General features: G+C 35.5%; 1 protein-coding gene across 4 annotated transcripts in view; it reads left to right on the plus strand.

Moving 5' to 3' along the window:
* ATRNL1 (attractin like 1) overlaps window positions 1–19,421 on the plus strand; it is a 462,013-nt gene that overhangs the window by 63,047 nt on the left and 379,545 nt on the right. For all 4 annotated transcript variants that reach the window (XM_071749487.1, XM_071749488.1, XM_071749489.1 and 1 more), the window contains exons 8-11: window positions 2,589–2,844; window positions 7,427–7,610; window positions 9,927–10,081; window positions 16,635–16,719. In XM_071749487.1, the coding sequence (XP_071605588.1) occupies window positions 2,589–2,844; window positions 7,427–7,610; window positions 9,927–10,081; window positions 16,635–16,719 (680 nt within the window). The remainder of the gene's footprint in view (window positions 1–2,588; window positions 2,845–7,426; window positions 7,611–9,926; window positions 10,082–16,634; window positions 16,720–19,421) is intronic.

The raw sequence follows: 19,421 nt of genomic DNA on the forward strand, positions 1-19,421 counted from the left end.
TCTATATCTTGTGTACTGGCAAGCCTCACCTTTAGCATACCTTGATTTATACTTATTTTGTGTCATGTTATGAAGGTAGCATAAATTTGTAAGGGCATTCCTTCTTTTCTTTCCTAATGTCTGGGCTGCTCAGTACTGTTTGCACTTGTATCCTTCCTACAGTGTCTTCCTGATTAGGTTTTCCATATAAGTGTCCACCCTTATGTGCCTAGGATATGGGGTTTCTCCTGTATAAATATGCATGTACCTTTTTTTGATTTTTGCTCCACTGATCTGCTTTGTGAGTCTTTCTATCTCCATGCTCACCTGCTCATTGCTGACTTCTAAAGTGCTTTTCAGCATCACTGGGAGCTTCTTAATCTCAGAAATAGTCCTGAGTGGAGCTCAGTTAAATCTATTTGTGTGGCTGATAAAGTGGTTGTCATGACCTTCTTGTCTTTTTCTCTGTGCATACTCTTGTGTATGGGTCCTACTGTGTCATTTATAAAGATTGCTCCTCAGAGAAGTGTTCTTTTATCTGAACTTGGAGTCATTAAAGCAGGGCTGTGAGGGGGACTTTCTTTCTGTCAGCTGAGTAATCGTTTCATAGTTCACGCTGCTCTCTAGATCACCATTTTTTGTGGAGTGTCTTTCCTCAGTGTCAAATATTTTTTAAAAAACACCTATACAGCACTTGCAGCTCCCTAATTAGCTTTCTCTTTGTTACCTGCATTTCAACATAAATACATAAATAGTCCACTATGTTAGCAATGTTGATTTGTCCTCTGAGACCCAAGCAGCAGCGTAATAAATGAACCATACAGGATTCTTTTTAGAAGAATATTTGCTCAAGCCACTCCTTTGCATGACCCCCTTACAGCTTCTCTGGGTCTTCACCAAGCTCTTTGAAATGTTGTTTTATCTCAGAAGGAAAACAGTGGGTTCTGATTTATTCATCTGACCCCACTACAAATTCCTACTGAAGATGTGAACACCTATTCAAAACTTGGACTACCGGTCCAAACTAAGTGGTAACACAGAGTATCACTGTGTAGGAGTGATTTAAGTTCTAAATCAAGAATTATTTATCTGCTTCAAATAAAAAAGTAGTTGAAAAACTTACAGAAATTTCAAGTGTACTCTTGAAGACAGGTCAGGCAATTTGGTCAGTTATTTATTGATAAATCTCTGACTAAAGAGGAAGTTTCTCATGTGGTCCTGTGCTCTCTTTTTTACCACCAGCTGTAGGTGTATATTCAGGTCTATAATAAGTTTAATTAATAAGTTTAATTTCTGTTAATTCCAACCAGCCCAGCTCCTTGTGTGAATAGCCTGAAATTTCCACATGGCTGATCCAAACTTCTCATATTAGGAGTTACTTTATCTTCTAGTCTCTCTTTCTGAGGCTCAGTGTCCCATTCCCATGCAAAGCAAAACTTCGCTTAATATCCTAAGCTTGCAGCTTTTTTTTTCTTTTGCCTTTTTTTTGCTTTTTTTTTGCCTTTTTTGTTTCTGTCTTTTTTTTTTTTTTTTTTCTTTTTTTCCCTTCTCTTTCTTTTTCTTCTTTTTTTCTTTTTTTTTCTTTTGAAGTAGTTCAGATTGAATTTAGGGTAAATCCAGAATTTTAAATGTCAGTATGGAGAAATCAATTTTCAACTATACAATCACTGTGCAGATGGGATGCAGAGTGAACTGTTTCTGGTATGGTCTAGCAAGTGTCACACCTAAGGCCCTCATTCTCAGAGCAGTTTTTTTTCTACCTGGGCTAAACTGTCCTCCAGCCAATCTGGAAAGCCAACAAGCTGGAATTTGTTCTGTGTCTTTGTATGCCTTGGTTTGCTACTCTAGATGAAGTCTGAGATTTTGTAGGATTTGCTTTCAGTCAATATTTAAGTAAAACATTCATTACTTATCAAAACAGATGGTATTGCTGTTTGAGGTATTTGGTTCATGAAGACTGGAAAATATGTTTTGGATCCCTTTGGAAGAACTCAAAGTACACCCCAATGGGCTTTGATTTTAGCAAGTGTGCCCAAGGGGATGCTATACAGACTTTGTCCCTTTTCTTTGGGCTCTGATTTTCTCAGGAGGTAGATTACTTTGCTTTTGGGAGAGAATGTGCTCTTTTGATGAATGAAACTCCCAGTCTTGAGTGTGTGAAAAGTCCCATTTTAGTTTTGTGAACGGTTCCTTAAGAAACAGTATAATACTCTTTTATTTATAATATTATTTGTTTTAGTTTTAGTGGGGTTTTTTGTTTTAGTTTTTTGTTTTTTTTTAATAGAACACTGAAGAATTAATTAGAAGTGTCATGTAATTAAAGTTTTTCTGCTTGAAGTAATCTGTTTGAGATTCACTTTGGTGTAATTTTCATGGCTGGGTTTGTTTTTCAGAGAAATAGTCTCATTATCATCATTGTTAGTTTAGTTTAAATATCATTGTCTGGGATTGGTGTCTTTTGAGCTGTTTAATGTAGAACCTGTTCAATGTGAAGATTTCAGTCAAACTGCTCAGATAGAAAATATGACATAGGACAGAAGTATGCAGTTCAGATGTTATCTCTATAATCCCTTATTTCTTTTCTCTTCTCTCTGTTCCAATGTTTACAGGAAGACATCTACATGTATGGAGGCAAAATTGAAGCAAATAATGGCAATGTTACTGATGAGCTGTGGATTTTCAACATCCACAGTCAGACATGGAGTACCAGAACCCCTGCAGTACTTGTACATGGCCAGCAGTATGCTGTGGAAGGTCATTCAGCACACATTGTAGAGCTGGACAGCAGAGATGTGGTTATGATTATAATTTTTGGATATTCTGCCATTTATGGTTACACAAGCATTGTTCAAGAATACTACATCAGTAAGTTGTTTTCCAAAAATTTTTAACATATACTGATAAAAAACATCCCGATTTTTTTTTTTTTTTAAGTGAAAAACCCTCCTGTTTTCAGAAAGAAAAAAAATAGGTATTTTATAAAATAAATAAAACCTAATATTTTCCTGTGAAATTTTGTAGATTACATAAACAAATTAAAAAAAAGAACAACAAACCAAACCCAAACCTTTGATCATATAATGCCAAGCTTTGAGTAGGTGTAAGCACTTATTTATCTGGCAGTTTTATGGGTCTGAATTATCCTCAGGTTTTTATGTCTCCTTTCAGAGATGATAATTTTATCAAATCCTAGTGAGAAATTTAGTTTGTTAGGGAAAGTCTGCTTCACTTGCATCAAATCTAAAGTAAACTTGTAACAATATAGAGTATTACTGTGGAAATCCATTGACTTCAGTGAGTCCACGCAGTGCTTTGCAGAACGTGGTCTGTGGGCTGTAACTGAACAATTTCTGCTCATGCAGATAATTCTCATGTTTTGTTTTCCTCATTTCATCTCCCTCCTTGTCCTCCCCCTAAGTTAAATGAATTTTGTGGCAAATTTTCCTGAATTCTGTTAGCTGTAGCATTTATCTATGGTTTTGCAGCTGTATGATCATTTTTAGCCATGAAGTCCCAGGTGGTGGTTTGAGCTCACAATCCAAACCTAAAAGCCATTGGAACAGATAGAAGTATTGCTGTGATCACACCTAAATCAAAAAGTTAATTTGTTATAAAAAAGGGCTTCTAACATTGAGGAAAGAAAAATTAGAGTCCCGTTTTCCCTCTCTGCTTGCTTTTAAAACATATATTGCCTTTAGATTTCAAATTGTACTGGGTTATTCTTTTTAAATCTTATCAGCTATGGCTTTTAGTTCTGATGAAGGCTATTTTTCAAGCATTTACCAGATGCCTACTGAAAGAAAGAGGCATAGAGAGAGGCAATTCACCTTTTGGTTCATATGAATTTAAACCTCGAGGTGATAGAGTTCTGTAAATGAATTTGGATTAACTCGATATGTGGAATTCTGGTGCCAAAGCCTGCTGACCTTTATTTTTATGGGTTCTGGGTCAAGAAATATCTAAAGAAGTTTTAATTACTTGTGAATTCCCTAGCTTTTCACACAGGTAGGTAGATCTCCTTAACTAATCTCTGTCAACATCAAATAAGTTCTGGAAAAAATGGAAATGGTTTCCTGGAAGGTTTTCACCATGCAAAAGCACAGGAATTAATTTAATCTCCAAAGGTATAGTGGTTGTTGCAGGAACATAAGAGCTTTTTGTTGTCCTTTCTTGCTCTACCTAGACTTAAGACTTTTGAGAAGCCAATAAATCCTTGTATGGGAATTCTGTGAATGATTTTACTAACTTGAACCATAAAGCTCTACTGGGTATGTCCCCAGGGAAATTTATTTCCCTTTAGGTTAGCAATACCTCATAAACCTTCTAAGCATCTTAATGTAAGTCTCAAGGTGAATATAATAGTGTTTTGTTTTAGCTGAAGTTTGTAAAAGCCCTCATGTATTAAGAAACTTCTGAATAAGTCTTCTGTGGTTTAATTCAGTTACTTTAGAAGACAGATTTGGTTAGATTAGCAGGATATCACTTTTTTTCCCCTTTTCATTTAGGATTTCAGAAGTAGGCTATAGGCTGCTTTGGATTAAAATAGCTTCTTTGAGATGGTTAAAAGAAATGGTTCTAAGATGTAACATGAGTTTCCTATTTTTTGTAAGTTAGCATAAGCATTGTGGTTGCTGAAAGTAATTCTGAATATGTTTATACAATATATGTAACTTTCCTTGGATTTTTTAGAGGATTTATTAGCCCAAGGTTAAAAATAAATACATGCATACAACTTTTTAGAAATAATTTAATATTAATATGCTATTTTAATTATTCTGTTTTGGTTGGTAAAATTATTATTGCTTGAATTTGCAGTTTTTCTTCATTGGGCCATGTTCATCAATTTCATACAAAGCAATTAAGTCAACAAAAGAATAAGATGCTCTCTCTTATTTCACATGTTTTGCATTGTTTGTTGGTGCAGTGGTGTTACATCTTTGGATGTGATCAGCTTCCTGTAAGCAAAACACTGGAATTTATCACCTTGGCCATCAAAATCAGTGCTTTTTAAATGTAAACACCATATTTTATAATTACTGTCAAAAATATATCAGGAAAAAACATTTTGAGTTTTGTTCACAATGTCATTGGAAAATTGGTAGTAATTTTAGTGACCAGGCATCTTCTAATAGCCTGCCTTTAGCAGTGGCCAGTTTATAGGCACTTCTTTTCTGAGTGATACATTTTTTAAATGCTTTTAAATTTCACATGCTGCATCTGTTGGAATTTTGGAAGGAATTCCTACCCCAGCTTCCATACATTAAATTAATGAGTTAGTTTCTATCTCAGCTGTAAGTTCTTTTTCTGTTTACCTGTTTTTGTGGATGTCTTTTTTCTTTTTTTCTTTCACTTGATCAGTCTTTTGGAATTAGTCATGGTAAAGCTGGACATAAGCTATGTGATTCTATTTGACAAGGATGACCAGAACATTGCATCCTGTATCTGTGTCCAGCTGTTTAGTATCTGACAGATTTAATTGTCTGAAGATACCATAGTGACCTGCCTGTCATTTCAAGAGAAACTTTATGTGGTAGAATTTTTGGCAAGATTTCCCACATGTTGATGTAAAATGTTGAATTATGAATGAAAAGTAGAAGCCCCTGCTAGTGGAATGATTTTCCTTTTTTCCAAAACTTATTTTAACTCTGTTAGACTTGCAAGTTGAAATCTAGGAAATAATTTTCCCTGAAAATCAAAAATAGTAATCTTTTGTTTAGATGACTAATTTAATCAAAAAATAAGAACAATGTTGGTAATAAAGGTGTGTCTGCTGGCTGACTCCTCAAGAACCCTCTGGTATGAATTCTATTAAATAAATATGCTTGTTAGCAAGGAAATATGTATGTAAAATACACTATTATTGGCACAAATTTGATGTTTGTGTTTGAACTTGCATTTACTTGTTATATTACATGACATATTAATGCTGTGTCAGATATAAATAGTTTGTTACATAAATAGCAGCATGCATCCACACAGAGAATCAGCACAACTCTTCCACTTCAATCTGTACTTTATATCCTGCTATAAGCAGTCTTTGCTTTAAGAAATGTCACTTGCCTGAAAACCATATAATGAAAGTAGAAAAGCAGCAGTAATAAACTGAAAGTCAGGAGTCTTTTCACTGAACACCAGAAGTCAGAGAAAAAAGAGGTGATTTCAAACTACCTACATAATGCCACATAAAAACTGAAGTGGAATTTAAACTAACTCTGATGGAGCAAGGTGTGTGGTGTTGTGTGCCAGCCTTGGATAAATAGCTTTCTCCTGGCAGCCAGTTTAGCTCAGGAATTAGGAGACTGCTCCAATTTGGATGTTCTGTCCACATTTTCTGTTGTGACAATCTCACGAGAATGTAAATTTTAGGGCAAGAGGCAATAAGAAGTCACATAACTTCTCTTTTTTTATTGCTATGGTAAAATAGTTTCCAATTGTGTTTTATTCTTCAGTTATAAGAGCTATTTATTTGGTGTCTCTTTGCAGTTATTAATGATGTGGTGTAAAACGTGGACTTGACTGCCAGTTTAATGACCTGCTATCAAATTATCCTTTTGTGAGTTTTCAGCAACTGAGTAGGGATATTTGCAGTTAAACAACTAAGAAACAGTAGTTGGAAACTGATTTTAGCTCAATGACTTTACAGTTTAGTAGCAAAGTGTCTACCTGTATCCATGTGTACTTTGAACTGCCTTAGGTTACAAGCTTCTCACAACCCCCAGCAGCTCAGTTTCTGCCAGGCTTCTTCAGAGTTATCCCATGGTTGAGTACAGGTGTTCCTAAAACAGGTGATGTATCTAGAGCACTGAATTCTCATCAGCCTTCTCTGGTGGGACAGGCTTAGGGTTGAAAAAGAATTAATTGAAATTCTTAGTTTCACGTTTTCCAAAAGGTTTGGGCTTGTTTTTGTTTGGTTTTTTGTTTTTTGGTTTTTTTGTTTTTGTTTTTGTTTTTTTTTGTGTGTGTTTTTTTGTTTTGGTTTTTTTGTTTTTGTTTTTTTGTTTTGTTTGTTTTTTGGTTTTTTTTGTTTTTGGTTTTTTTTGCTTTTTGTTTTTGTTTTTGGTTTTTGGTTTTTTCTGGTTTTTGTTTGTTTGGTTGGGTTTTTTTGTTTTGTTTTTTTGGTTTTTTGGTTTTTTGGGTTTTTTTCGTTGTTGTTTTTTTGTTTTTTTTTGTTATTTTGTTTTGTGTGTGTGCTGAACACACTTAAGGCAGAGTATCAGATGCTGCCTGGCACTGCAACAAAGATGTATTTACGATTTCTTTAAAAATAGCAAATAACAGTCTGATATTATCCAATAGCAGATGTTCTGATATTCTGGTGTAAAATATCAGCTAGTTATTGCCATACTTAGAAGTAAAATGAAAATTATTTTACATCTTTAACACTCCTAGTGTGGTATGTTAGCAATAGTTAGCCTTAAATCTGTGTCTTTTTCTGTATCTATTGCAGGGTCCAATTCTTGGCTTGTACCAGAAACAAAAGGAGCAATTGTGCAAGGTGGATATGGCCACACAAGTGTCTATGATGAACTGACAAAATCTGTTTATGTCCATGGTGGATACAAAGCCTTACCTGGGAATAAATATGGCTTGGTGGATGATCTTTACAGATATGAAGTGAATACACGGACATGGTGAGTGGGGTTTGTAATGTAGCTTTGGAAAGTTATTTGGACATAAAAATGAAAGCATAAACACAGAGTAAGGTAGAGTAGGATCCTAGTAAAGTCATGTGGGTGCCCCTGTATTCTTTGCATGTTGCACAATGGTATGGTCTCTGCAATAAAATGATGAATTGGGTTGTGAGGAATTAGGCTTCAGCCAGTGGATTAATGGAGCTACGTACCTAAGGAATGGCAATGAAGAAGCTTTGCACATCTTCTACAAGTTAGGAAAAAGTCCTCTTACCTGGACATAACCACCAGGCAGAAATAGTGCATCTGTGCTGTTTCCACATGGTATGAACTTACTGCTGATGCACATTCAAGTACATGTTACATAGATAAGTAGGAAAATCTAAGAACTCTGGAAGGGTCTTTTTTACAAAACAATCAGAAGTATTAGAGCTAATTTCTGGTATTGTGTAGGGATCCTTAGTAATAAATATCCTTGGGGATTCTATTTCTGTCTGTTCCTTGTCCCTCAAGTTTATTTTAACTTATGAGCATTACTTATGTATACAAAGTGATCTTAAATATTTTCCTTAGCTTAGAGATGACTTGAGATCAAGAACTGTTTTCTTGGGGCATTTTATACTTGTTCCATTTCCTTGTCAGTCCTAATTTTCTTTGTCCCTAACTGATGAGTTCAAACAAAATTTGTTTTTCTGTGTAGGTACTATAAGTGTTCTGTATAAAGCTGATTACTGGCTAGAAAAACACCTTGCCTGGTTTTCTATTTTCAGAATGTATTAATCAGAAATACCCAACAAAAATTCAAGTTACTTAACAACAAGGGGGTTAAAACCAGAAGCATGTTGGTGGGTATGCTTGTGGCTTGAAGGAAGCACTGCATTTAAAAAGCCAACCTCATTTACTTTCATTTAGTCTTTGGTATTTCTTTGGATGTTACTTTCTGAGGGTTAAGAAGCTGTATTTAAATGATAATGTGAGAACTTAAGTTAAATGGCTTCCTCTCAGCTTTTTTGAACAGGCAGACTGTTATCCTTTAAAAATTTTCTCAAGTTTATTGATGGATTCACATCATTATGTCAGAACAATGAGACATACTTTAAACCCTCTTCCCCAAACCTGATAATGTTGTAAAAATATAGAACAAATATCATCAGTGTGATCCAAGAGAGACAGGATTATTTAATCAGGGGAAAGATTGTCATCAGCATGTTTGTCAGAGGAAATGAATGACAAAGCAGTTTAGCTGTAGGTGGGAGCAGCATGCAGTAATAGAAATGAAATTGAGGGGCTAAACTTGAAAACTGTTAGGTAACTGAGACAAATAAAAGGTTATTAGGGAAGCAAATAATATTCTTTACTGATCTTCTCATTGGTTCTTCACACCCATGCCTACAGGTGGCCTACTTAACTAATTCAAGCTGGCAAAGCCCACAGTTGGTTACTCTCTCTCTCCCTTAGTAAGATTTATTTATTTGCTGTGATTGGATCAAGCTTGTATTCTGCTCCTCTACTAGCCCCACAATTGTCACTCTAAAACTGTGGTATTGATAGCTCTTGGCTGCTGTTGGGCCCATCTTATTGCTCTGGCACACAGCAGCCTGCACAGACCCAGGATAAAATGAATGAAGAGGGATCAAAGACTCACTGTGCATGGACTTTTTTTTTTTTTTTTTTTTTCTGGAATTCTTTATGTTAAAAAAAAAAAAGTCTGCCAGCCTGAATACATTTATGAAGCAGTGCAAGTGTTTTTTATCATAACTGGAATGGCTTCTGCCATTGCTTTTCCAGGTCTGAGGGTTCAATTCATAAAAAAAATAGCCAGTACTCAGGATGTTCTAAAGAGTCTTTTACCCTTTTGAAGAATTCTTTATTTCATTTCTTCAGCAAAAAGCCAACATGGCTAACAATAAGAATTATTGATATGAATGGCTTTTCATTCCATTTTGACTAAAATGTAGGTTATCATTATTCACTTATGAAGAATGTAAAAATGTAAAGGATATATTAAACTGGATTTTGAATTAAATAAAGGCATGACATTTTAAGTGAATGTTAAATATATTTGTTGCAATATGAGAATTCCCAATCTTAAAGCCAATTGGAATAAATGTAAACAGATTAACAATAACTTTTATTAATAATATAATTATTATATACTAATATATATAATTATATATATGACTGCATATATATAATATATATAATACATATATTAATAGCTGTAGTGTATTCCTTTTAGAGTGTTTTCTTACTATTCCTGATGTTCATGTCATTTTTTTCATGTGTTAGTATGTATTAATTTATTATCTTTTGTAGGACTATTTTGAAAGAGAGTGGATTTGCAAGGTATCTTCATTCAGCTGTCTTGATCAATGGAGCAATGCTTATTTTTGGTGGCAACACTCATAATGATACTTCCCTCAGTAATGGTGCAAAGTGCTTTTCTGCTGACTTTCTGGCATATGATATAGGTATGTATTGTTTTGGGTTTTTTTTTCATTTGAGTTTTACATCACCATGTTGCATTTCCAAGTCCAGCTAATGCCATCCTTACAAGCTGTGATTCCAAACACTTTCCAGGTATTTATAAATAATATATTCCAAAATTAAAGACAGGTTTTATTCCATAAGTTTTTAGTTTGTGGGACAAAACATACCTAAAATGACCAATTTTTAAAGCTGTGCCTATGAGTGTGGATTTATTGCTAAATGATTTGCAAGAATTGGTGTATCTTGGGGTTTTGAAAATGTGTAAAAGTCAGGTGATGAATCCAGAGGCACTCTGCTGGAAGGGACAGTGCTTGTGTCTGGGAGTCAGAGTGGCTTTGGAACTGGCCATGCAATCCTAATGAAAGGAAGAAAAGTAGCAGCAATGCCATTCTCAAGACCTTGGATATATTTGTAGAATTTTGGCAACATACATTTAATAAATAAAAGCTGTATTGGGGCTCTGCATGGTGAGTGGTTTAGGCTGACTGAAGCAAGAGAAGCCTTCAGGAGGCAATAAAAGGATATGGTGTATTTAATTCCACAAGAGAGTGGCTAAGAGGAGAAAAGACTGTTTATAAATCTCTAAGAATACACTTTGGAGGAACACTGTTTAAGGTAAAAGACAGTCTTGAGACAAGACTAGATGGGTGTAAGCTCTCAGTCCAGAGAATGGTTCCAACCATTAAAGCTGTGCAGTTAAGGAAAAGCCTCCCTATAGGATTGTGGAGGCTGTAAATATAAGGGAATATATTGAGTCTGTGATCTGTTTCCTGTCTTGTTTATTGCCACTGTTGTTCTTACCATAAGTATTTTTCCCTTCCTTTATGTTAGTGTCTGCATTTTTTGCATAGGCTGCAAATATAAACATGTCATATTTGGGTCAAAAAAGCCCAGCCACTTTTATTGGAAATTAAAAATTGGCAAATGTGTCAGAGCAGGCTGGGAAATGGAGTCACGGATGATCCTGTTGAGAATAGCTTGTGGATAGTGCCTGGACCTGTTTTTGGCAAGCTTTTATCATCTGAATACAGTGGTAGAAGAGGGTGAGACATAATCCTTTTTATAGGATTAGCTGATGGCTCTTTATGACCTTCTGTATTGATACAAACCATCCTACATTTGCTCTCACAGGAAAATAATCAATAAATTAAGCACGTGGAACATATGTGTGCCAGTTTCAGAGAGTGTGCTAATAAAAGTCTATTCAGAATGGCTGATTTTTAAAACTGTGTTCCTGTAGCTTCTTCTAGGCTTTTGATGGTGTAAGCAATTGACTTGGTTCTCATTTCAGTTTGCATCTGGTTTTAATTTTTAATGGAACAGAGCCCCCTCCTCATTTTAGAGGATACCATTACTTATCAGCCTACATGTGTTTGTAGAACGTGCACTTCAGAACCAGTAGTATGAGACCCTGGATCTGAGTAAGTGTGACTTTGATTTTCATGCACCAGGACGTTTTTTAGTCCTAGTTCACGAGTAGGTTGTACTCTGACTGTTTTGCTTTTTGTCTTTTTTTAAGGTGGCACAATATTTCTGTTCTTCTACTTAATTACAATATTTAATATGGCATTTGCATTTTCTTGTATGTTATATTCTCCAAGTGTTATCCAACTTACGAAGTAAAAATGAAACAGATGTAGTAATCTTTTTTTAAAAAAGTTAAATTTATGGAAACTGATTTGATGCAAGCTTAATCTTGTAATTAATTTTGCCAAATTAAACTCAGAATTCAACAGCACACTTTAGATATAGATACACTTTTTCAGAAAACATTACTTATTTTACTAAGAAATAGATAATTATGTGAGGGGTATATTTCAGAATTTCCTATACATTGTTTTATGAGTTTTTGTAAGCAATCCTTGGAAGACAAAATATATTATTCTATTAGTATCATGTTTGCCAGATACCTTGCAAATGATAGAGTGTTATGCCCTGTCTTGGAAAAAATAGGTGCTGTCTAGAAAGCAGCTGAATCCTGGAGATAGAGCCTATACTATTTATGTTCAAGTTAGGCTACAGAATACATTTGATTGTATCTCTTATGTGTGATCTAGTCTTATGGATAGATTGCTTCAGCTTTTTGTAAGCCATGAAAATGCTTGCTGTTTTTCATATTAATATAAAATAACTTTTGGGGAGAATTCATCATAGTTAAGCTTAGCTATTTTTAAAAGGTTGTTTTTTAATACAATCTGGTAATCCAGGCTCTTCCTTTAGTCAATGGAGGGAGATGAGTATCTCCAGAAAACAATTAATTTTACCAAGCTTAGGACAGAATTGTTTATTTTATTATTTTATTTTATTATTTTATTTATTTTTATTTTATTTCTGGCATCAGTCATTGCTCTCTAGGTACTGAATTTAGTCTACATGCATCTTTTAAACAGTTAAACCTAAGTGTCATGAATCAAGAGCTCAATTCAACCATTTTAAATGCTTACTGCATCTGAATATGTTTGTTAAAGCTGAACACTTGGAGATCTGGAGATGTTCTAAAAATTATTATAATGCCCATTTTCAAAATTTCATATTGTTTGGTATATTTACTTAAACCTGAAATGAGAGGACTGCTGCATAAAATGAGCTTTAGAAACCTGTCCTTTGTTATGCTTTTCTCCTCTGATATTTTACCACCAGACTTGCTGCCAAATTGCTCTGGCAGCTCCTTAAGGATCAACAAATGGGTAACCTCATAGAGGTGAAGAATTTTGTTATTTCTTACATTATGCTGAAAGAGGAACCTTGGCAAATAGAGACAGGATTGCCACTGGGCTCAGTCTTGGATGTTCTGGGTGAGCTGCAGTTTTCTAACTGGTGTTGGTTAGGTTGTTCCTTTATCACCAGAGTGCCACAGTTACCTGTTCAGTGCACAGAAAAAAGCTGAAGGGCCTCAACTTTGGGCAACCTGAGGCCTCAACTTTGAGCAACCTGATCTAGTGGGAGGTGGCCCTGCCCATGAAGGGTGGTGGGAAGTAGATGATCTTTAAAGTCCTTTCCAACCCAAACCAGTCTGTCATTCTCTGATTCTAACCGGTCTGTTATGGATCCACCTATTGCAGATGCAATGTCAGTGTTCAAACTAGGATGCTTTTTTTTTTTTCAATTTTTCCACTTCAGCATTTTGAAAGATACTTGTAGCAGTTTTCTCATGTGGAAACGTATTTTGGATTGGTGTATATGGCAAAAATATGTATGCACTGCCTGTGAAAATCTCTGCTCCATAAGCTCTCAGAAATCAGGGAGAGTGATAGCAAGGGATGGTTTGTAATCATTCACAACAGTGATAGCACAAACTGGGATCTGCATATCTCAAAATCTTGCTGTATACTTATAATTATTAGGGATTTACCCCTAAAAAAAAATCATTTTGTTCCTTCAGTCTTCGCTGTCTAATTAAGAAATTATATGTTAGGACCTGTACATGGAGTTCTCCCAATTCCTTTAGCTCTACTTTGTAATATATAAAACCTGCATACCTTGGGAGACTGAGACATGGCAGAAAGCAGTTAATCACTGACTTTAAATTCTACTGAGAGGAAGTGTGACATATTAGTATTGATGTTCTGCTTATTTTTTCTTCTTGGAAAAAAATCTTGATGTTAGTTCAGTCTGCGTTGGGTTTTTTTTTTTTAAAGTTTTTTTTTTCTTCTTCTGGAACAAATCACATGAGTCAGTCACTGATGGCCTCAAGTTAAACACTGTTTTTTCTGCCTTCATAGTGGTAGAGTGGTTCAGCTAGCCTAGTGTGCTGGAGAGGTTTTTTTTCCTGAATACTTGTTTAGCACAACTGTATACATTGGAGAAGGGATAGAATACACTTCATAGAGGAACTATGATCTGTGTACTGTACAAAATTTGAGTCCAGCTGCTGCTCTGAAGTATAGTTGTTGGAAGAAGTTAGTCTAATAAGCATACATATCAATAACTGGGCTGAATTCCCTGAAAGGTTGAGTAGTGAAATCAGTAATATTTCATGAAAAGTAGTCCTTAATTTTTTAAAAAATTTGGAAACAGAATGCAACCATGTCATGAAAACATGACCGAGGTTACCTTGAGACAAAATATCATACTTACTGAATTTCTTCGAGGGTATTCAAACAGTTTAAAAACTTCTTCCTGTTTGGAAAACCTTTTCAAGATTGTCTCATGTGATTAACTTTAGTTTTGCTTGTAATCAAATATTGCTTGTATTTTTTAATAAAATAAATCGTTTATTCATAAATTGTTTGCTCATAAAGTAAGTTGGTTCAAATCTAGTTTTTGTCATAAACAAAATCAGTAAGTTTAAATATCTGTAGATATCTGTTTTTGTATTTTGTTTTATCTATAAATATCTGTTTTGGTTTTCTTTTTTTTTTTCCAATGCAAACCCATCTATTTTTCAAATTCTCCCTCTTTCTGGAGTTGCAAAGGGATTATCCAGTATCTTCTATTACAAAAAAAATATAAAGCAGTGGCTGAGATAGATTAAGCTTCATGTTCCTGAGCATTTTAAGTCATAAATGCAGTTCTGGTGCTTGTAGTAGCAATTACCTCTGTATCACTGTTACCTGAGTCACTGTTATGTGTATAGACTCTGCTGCAGATGATAGATCTATAGTTTAAATTAAATTGTTGATGTTTCAAACATTTGCCTTAATGTTTTCCTGAGTGTAAGGAGATTTTTACTCTGTGAATAAGGAAAAATATTTATGCAGTGTGGAATTAATAGGAAAATAAGTTTTTTGTTTGAATGTAACTTGTGTGGTGCTTAAGTTGCTCAGGGTTTTGGTTATCCAGAGTCTCAGAAAACCAGACAGAAGTAAAATGTGTGTCCATGCATTGTGAATCAGTGTTTCTTCTGGTACCAGAGTAAAACTGGCTGAGTTGTTGTTGGTAATATAAAAAGACAATGAACAAGCATAATCTGACATGGGATTCTATATAGTAAGGGTGCACTGTAGGTGTTACAGAGAGTGTGATTGAGATGAATCAATAGAATAGCATTTCAATTATCTTTAAAATTGATAAATTATTTTATAATTTAAAAATAAAGTATGTAGTTTCTTGTCTTATAGCATAGCTCCAAATTTGGTAAGAGGTTGTCACTGAACCTGCTTACCATTGTAGAATCAAAAATGCAACTGTGTAAATGTAACTTTCTTAGAACAGGAAATATGTTATGTTTATATATATATTTGTAAAAATGCAAAAAAGTAACGTGTAACATTTTCCAAGATCAGATGAAAATTTAATGTGGGTTTTTAAAAATTGCTTCGTTTACCATCAAAGGCATAAGAGCTCAAGCTTGCTGTTAACGTGCACTGAGATACAGCAGTCAGAATTTAACAGCAAGATTTGTTGGTCATTTGTAGTGTTAAACTGTTTCCTTTTTATAGCCTTTGAAATGGAAATATTTTCTTGAAATAGAAATGGAATTAATGATTGTTTATTGCCTGTTTCCAATAAATATTACCCTTAGTCTGAATTTACATAATTCAAAACATTTAAGTTAGAAGCATACTTAAATCAAGACACCATTGGTAAGATGATAATGAGAGAGGCTGCACAGCTGGAGGAGTGGTTGTTTATCTTAAAGCATTTATGAAAAAAAATTAAGCTTACTGTTGCAGATGTAACATTTGACCAAAATACATATGAATTGAAATCCTTTGGCTGTGAAGGCAGAGAACTATGTAATAAGGGGGCACTTCTGGGAGTATCCTCTGACCTTGATAAATGCCAGGATAGATGTGTTGCTGACAAATTCTTGGAGCACCTGCTCAACAACTGCTTCTAGGAGGAGCACCTCTTGATTTATTCTTCAGCAATGCAAAGGTCACTTCTTTACCCAGTGACTGCAATGTTCTCAAATCCTGCAATTTCTGGAATTAATCTTTTTTTCCAGAAAATCCATCAGACATACACTTAAAAGTGGGATCTACCTAAAAATGCAAAGCCTACTTAAAAAGAATTGAAAAGTACTAAAATTTACAAAATGGCACTAATGGAGTGTGTTTAAAGACTGACAGTGTATATCACTCATGTGATATATGTTGTTAAATCCATGTCTCTGCACATAAGCACTCTGGAGGACCCTATTAAATCCAAATAAACAACATGTTTAAACAAAAGAATAAAGCAGATCACTGGGAGTAGAAATAAGTAGTTTTATCTTAATAATAATTAAGAAAAAGTCTTTCAAATCCTCCTGATTTTGCAGAACAACAAAAAATCATAGAAACTAGTATTAAGAATTATTTTAAGCATGTGTGTCAAATTTTGTTTCAGAATTTTTGAGACCAGTAGGAGATGAAAGTCTGTTAAGAACATTGGAAGGTCGTGGTGTACAGATGTTCTATTTTTACAACTGATAGAGCAAGATTATATACACTGATCACTCTGGGGAAGGAGACTAATCCAGGCAATAAAGTTATTTGATACTTAAAATGCTACTAGGTGTCTCATAAAAATCATTTTGCATGTATATTGCTGAAAACTTTTGGAATTACTGTATACATGTTTTCATATGCTTTTGGTTTTGTCTTTCAGCTTGTGATGATTGGAAGATTTTACCAAAACCCAATCTGCATCGAGATGTTAATAGATTTGGTCACTCTGCTGTTGTCAGTAATGGGTAAATGAAAATTATTTTAAATTTTCCTGGCTGTTTTTCTGAATGATAAAAATGTGGTAGAAATTACACCTGTGTGAAGTATGGATCAATAATATACAGCTGATATAATTTATTAACTTGAAAAGTAAGGCATGGGAGGGACTTGTCTTAGATTATCAGTACAGCTAATTATCAAATTGGCATGCTATGGAATCCATAGAATGGAATTTTATATCGAACTTCTAGTGTACTGAGGTGTTTCACCTGTATTGTGAACTACACTGAACTAGAAATTAAGTACCAAATGTAATCCTCACTTAGATGTAAAGGGAGAAATCTTTTTCTCTTTAAAATGTGCTGTAATTCTATGTTCTACAATCATAAAATCAAAAACATGTACCTTCTTCTTCAGAAACTTATGACTCAGGGCTTATAGAAATTCACTCTGCACTGGATAAAAAACTGTCTGGATGGCTGGGCTGAAAGAGTGATAGTAAATGGAAGTAAATCTGGCTGGCACCCAGTCACAATGGTGTCCCCCAGGGATCAGTTCTGGGGCCTGTTCTCTTTAGTATCTTCATTAGTGATCTGGATGAGGGGATTGAGTGCTCTCTCAGGAAATTTGCAGATGACACCAAGCTAGGTGGCTGTGTTGATCTGCTAGAGGGTAGGATGGATCAGGTAGACAGGTTGGATCAATGGACCAAGGTTAATTGTATGAAGTCCAGTAAGGCCAAGTGCCAGATCCTGCACTTGGGTCATAACAACCCCATGGTAAGGTACAGACATGGGGATGTGTGGTTAACAAGCAGCAAGTTGGACCTGGGGGCACTGGTTGGTAGCTGACTAAATATGAGCCAGCAGTGTGCACAGGTGGCCAAGAGGGCCAGTGGCATCCTGGCTTGTATTAGAAACACTCTGGCCAGCAGGAATAGGGAGGTGATCATCCCCCTGTTTGTGGCACTGGTGAGGCCACATCTTGAATGTTGTGTTCAGGTCTGGGCACCTCACTGTAAGGACACAGAAGTGCTGGAGAGTGTCCAGAAAAGGCCAACGAGGCTCCTCAAGGGCCTGGAGCACAAGTCCTGTGAGGAGCAACTGAGGAACCTGGGGTTGTTTAATCTGGAGGAGGCTCAGGAGACCTTATTGCTCTCTTCAACTACCGCCAAGGAAAGTGAGGAAAGAGACAGCCTCTTCATCTTGATGGTGTGTGACAGGACCAGAGGAAATGCATGCAAGCTATGCCAGGGCAGGTTTAGGCTGCATATTAGGAACCATTTTTTTCCCTGAAAACTTTGTCAGATGTTGGAATAGTCTGCCCAGGGCAGTGGTGGAGTCACCAACCCTGGAGGTATTGAAATGGGGTGTGGACCTGGTCTTTAGGGATACGGTTTAGTGGTGACCTAGCAGTGTTGGCCAAAGGTTGGACTGGATGATCTTGAAGGTCTCTTCTAACCAAGGACATTCTGTGATTCTGTAACTGAAATTTGTTTGGGGGAAGTACGGCTTTGAAAATTCTGATACAGGGTTGGTCACTAATTACTTGTAGGAAAAAAGCTTATCAGCATTTAGACTGTATTAAGTATATAGCTTATCCTATATAAAATTTATGAGTAAGCTCAGTAATGCTTCATTTTATAGAAATAGGAGATGGAATAGATTTGGCTTTTGCTGGATTTGGTGGCTGAACTCTCTGCTTCCCCCACTCAGGTCCTCAAATGATCAAATTGTGGGACAAAAATCTTTTATTTGAAAAGTTTTAGAAAACTATTGTGAGGTTTAAAAATACTTCTGCTGCTTGTCTGTATCAGTTTAACTATTGACTATTGCCAAATGGCCTGATATCCAACAGCTGTAGAGCTACAGATCTACAGTGCTACCCCCTGGATTGTCCCTGCCTGGCATGGGATTTGATACCATTAAATTCAGTCACTGAAAGAGCCCTCTAACACTTGTTTTTAAGTTTGAAAAGGCAGATGTGCTTTATTGCAGTGCTGAATGAACAAGACAGTTCTCAAAGTCATACATAACGATTGACAACACACATGACTCATATTGTACTGCTAGATCTCTATGTTTAAAACTCATTGTAATAAACATCAGATTTCCTGTAACTAATTCTAATATTTATCCAATTTCGTGGAAGTAATTGTGATACCTACATTCTTAGATGGAGGAGGTGGTGGTGGTCTGGGAAGATGTCCTTTTACTAATTCCTTCTCCTCCACGTGCACAATGGTGGGCAGCAAGTCTAGCTGATCTTAGCCAGTTTCCATTTACAAGGTCTTAGTTCCTTGAGTTTGCTGTCTAGTTACATGCAAAAGGCCTGGACACAGCTTGGATGAGCCCAAATCAATATCCTATTGTTTAGTGTCAGAAATGAGTCTTCAGGAGTTACAAAAGAAGGGCTGGGCTACTATTATCTCAATCTACCTGGTGTTGGTTAATATCTTCCTGGTTTGTCATTTACCCAAGGATACAGATTTCATACAACAAAAATATATAACTTTAAATCTACAGCCATCAGATTCCCCCTTTTTCTTATAAGGGTCTTTGCTTTTGACACACCATTTGGCACCATTTCTTATATTTCATCTGAAAACACAGTTAATTGTAATAACTTACATACTGAATCATGATACAAACAAGAAAACACATTACAAAAAGAAGGAAAATATCAGATTTCTGAGACACATCTGATTTGGTATCCAGGAGGTAAGCCT

Source organism: Heliangelus exortis, chromosome 7 (assembly GCF_036169615.1).
Source record: "Heliangelus exortis chromosome 7, bHelExo1.hap1, whole genome shotgun sequence".
NCBI lineage: Eukaryota > Metazoa > Chordata > Aves > Apodiformes > Trochilidae > Heliangelus > Heliangelus exortis.